At 47.9% G+C, this 3,377-nt stretch overlaps 1 protein-coding gene across 7 annotated transcripts in view; it reads left to right on the forward strand.

Annotated features, from left to right (window-relative positions):
- The window catches only part of LOC109916336 (protein FAM227A), a 65,909-nt gene that overhangs the window by 43,566 nt on the left and 18,966 nt on the right, over positions 1-3,377 (forward strand). For 5 of the 7 annotated variants that reach the window (XR_007265664.1, XM_048617321.1, XM_020516055.2 and 2 more), the window contains one exon: positions 1,481-1,551. The exons of the other annotated variants lie outside the window; for them this stretch is intronic. Coding sequence is in view for 4 of the 5 variants with exons in the window: in XM_048617321.1 (XP_048473278.1) it covers positions 1,481-1,551 (71 nt within the window). In the remaining variant the exon portion in view is untranslated. The remainder of the gene's footprint in view (positions 1-1,480; positions 1,552-3,377) is intronic. 7 annotated transcript variants of the gene reach the window in all.

Here is a 3,377-nt window from a genome sequence, read left to right on the forward strand (position 1 = left end):
TCCAGCACCCAGCCCCAGCCTCCACCATCCAGCACCCAGCCCCAGCCCCCACCTTCCACCACCCAGCCCCGGCCATTCTGCCCAGCACCCAGCCCAGGCCCCCACCACCCAGCACCCAGCCCAGGCCATTCTACCCAGCACCCAGCCCAGGCCATTCTACCCAGCACGCAATCCAGGCCTTCACCTCTCAGCACCCAGCCCAGGTCCCCTCCACCCAGCCAGGCTTCCGCCACCAAACCCCAACCTCTGCCATGCAGCACGTCACTAACTTGGTCACCCCTGCAGCCACAGCTGTGGCCACCTCTGCCAGCCACTCAATGGTGGACGTGCAGATTCCTGAGTCATGGCTCTCTGATGATAGCTGCTACTTCTGATGGTGGGAAGGCTTGATGCGAGTCAACCATGTTCCAGATATTGATCAGGTCCTAAAGACCCTCGTGGTCTGTGAACAGGAGCTGTGTGTCATAATTGAGGTCGCACTTCCAGTGGAAGAAATACGTCACCAGGGTGCACCATCCAGGAGAAGGTTCGACATAAAGTATTGCTGCAGGGTCTGAAGGCAGAAAGTTGCCACCTGGGTGCAGAGGCACACATGTGACTGACTGCTGTCCTCAATAGGGAGACTCCAAAACTCTGCCGTGACCCAGTGTTGCCTTTTGACCCAGAAGAAATGAACCAGCATCTTCTGGACTTCTTGTGAAAAAAGCCTGTCCAGCAGCCTAGGTGACTTTGACCCTAGCTCCTTCCAGTTCTCCAGCCAGATTCCTCAGCCAGACTAACGTAGATTCCCAGCTGGAGGAGATGGGTGGTGCTTCAGCTGAACCCATGTAACTACTCCAGTAAGGAAGCCACTCACCATGGAGTCCAGAACCTTTGACCCAGTTGATCCTGGTGGAAGACACAGCTGAGTACACCACCTGGCACTCTGGTATCAATCCCAGGTTAGCTAGATTGGTGAACGTGAGGAGTATATTGTCAATTGCCTGAGAATTCTTGATCAGATGGATGTGGAGAGAATGTTTCATCCTGTGAAGGAATAAAGAACTAGGGACCATTGCTTAAAAATCTGCCCTGGTGCACTGTGTTCACTGGAATGATGTGACACTGCCCCTAGACTGTGGCCTCTTCTGTGAAGGCTTATGGGCTTGTGTTAACCTTACGGCCATTCCCCTGTCACCATTTAGGCTTCATCTGCCTAACCTGTGAGACAGGGAGAGAGAGCACACGCACACATAGACATTCTCTCTCTCTCTCCCGCTCCCATGTCGGCTGGCCGCTGACCGGACAAATACAACCAATCTGCTTTGATATCTTCAGCCAAAGAGATAAACCAACCAAAGGGACTGAGTCTCTTAGTCACTTTCTAAACATGTGTCCAATGCAGCATTCGCGGCTTTCACTTGAACTCAGCACCAGTCTCTTGTGTGGAACTAATAAAACCTTGAGCTCTCACAGCATTTCCATCTCATTGCTGTCGTAGGTAATGTCCGGTTGGTCAGCAACATGATGTCAAGCTCCCAAAGATTGACTCGAATTCCATCTCACAAACAGGTGAGACAGACACTCACATAAGCATTGACCAGTACATACACTCAATGTGTGAGGGGCCTCAAATCAGTTTCTCCAGATATCAACTACTTCCGCACTGCAGTCTAGACAAAAACTGCAAAACAAAAACTTCCACCAAGACCCTCAAACCCATGCTCGGCACCCACCCTCATTCCATCAAGCCCACCCTCACCTCCTAACCTCACTCCGTTAAGCCCACCCTCACATCCCACACTCACCTTTCTCAAACCCACCCTCACCTCCCACATTCACTCTGTTATGGACAAGACCAATCCTCCTCAAAATATATCAAGAAGATAGTCTAGACCCTAACTGCTTAATTTAAAGGCAAGTTAAGGCGTTATGTTCCAGATGCAATTCTATAGGTCAAACTACCAGGCTTGAAACAAATCATGCCTTATTCATACACTATAGTTAAAATACAGACAAAATAAAAGTAAAAGAATTGGCTTAACTGTAATTTTCGAATTGCTCAACAAAATAATGTATATTGATTAATACTAATTAACTGTTCCAGTATAGTAACATCCCATAAAGACACCCTTGGCAAAGGCAAATTCAGTAAAATAGATTGTTTCATATGCAATTCTAGAAACAGGAAGAGATCCCCAGCTTTTAGCTATAATAGAGAGAGGAATAAGAGTTTCCATATCCAGCTTCAAGACCCCAGCAATTGCTACTGAAAGCTAAAACTGAAAAAAAACAGATTGTAAGAACTGCCGATGCTGGAGAAGGGTCCCGACCCAAAACATAAAACTTTCCTGCTCCTCTGATACTGCCTCGCCTGCTGTGCTCCTCCAGCTCCACACTTAAAACAAAACCCTTGGTTCTATGGGAACTTGACCCCACCCATTCAGGCTGCTTCTATTGTTCCGACTTTAAAAAACCCAAGGCCTCACAAGCAGTTTACTTTATTGGCTTTGAAGCAGACAGCTTTTCACTTCTGTCTCAACCTTTCTTCATAAAGAACAAAGACAAAATACACCTCTTAAAGTCATAGTATCATCACGTCTCCCTCAAATCCACCTCCCACCCAGACTTCCTCCTCCCAAAGTGCATGACTTCACACTTTCCTACATTAAACTCCATCAGTAGATGTTTTTGCCCACTCAATCATCCCATCTATATCCCCTTGCAGATTCCTTGCATCCTCATCATAACATGCTCGCCAACCGGTTTTCATATTACCAACAAATTTGGATTTACATTCTGCCCCTTTTCCAAGTCATTAATATAGAACAGTAAATACTTGGGGCCCTGGGACTGATCCTTGTGGCACTCCACTAGTTATGAAATTTCAACCTGAAAATGACCATTAACCCCCACTCTCTGTCTTCTGTGTGTTAATAAATCCTCAGTTCATCCCAAAACATTACCCCAACACCATCAGTTCCTATGTTGTGCAATCACCTTATATGTGACATCTTATTGAAGTGGGAATTGACACTGACGGACTGCTCAGTGGGAGCCAACACTGACAGATTGGTCAGTGGGATCTATTACAGTCAGACTAATGGACTATTCATGGGGAGATGATGCCATCAGACCGATCGGTGGGAGTTGATACTGACAGACCGGTCAGTGGGAGGTGAAACTGACGATTGGGTCAGTGCGAGGTGATACTGACGGACCAGTCAGTGGGAGGTGATACTGACAATTGGGTCAGTGGGAGATGATACTGACAATTGGGTCAGTGGGAGATGATACTGACAATTGGGTCAGTGGAGGTGACACTGACGATTGGGTCAGTGGGAGGTGACACTGACGGACCGGTCAGTGGGAGGTGACGCTGACGGACCGGTCAGTGG

Source organism: Rhincodon typus, chromosome 37 (assembly GCF_021869965.1).
Source record: "Rhincodon typus isolate 14 chromosome 37, sRhiTyp1.1, whole genome shotgun sequence".
Classification (NCBI taxonomy): Eukaryota; Metazoa; Chordata; class Chondrichthyes; order Orectolobiformes; family Rhincodontidae; genus Rhincodon; species Rhincodon typus.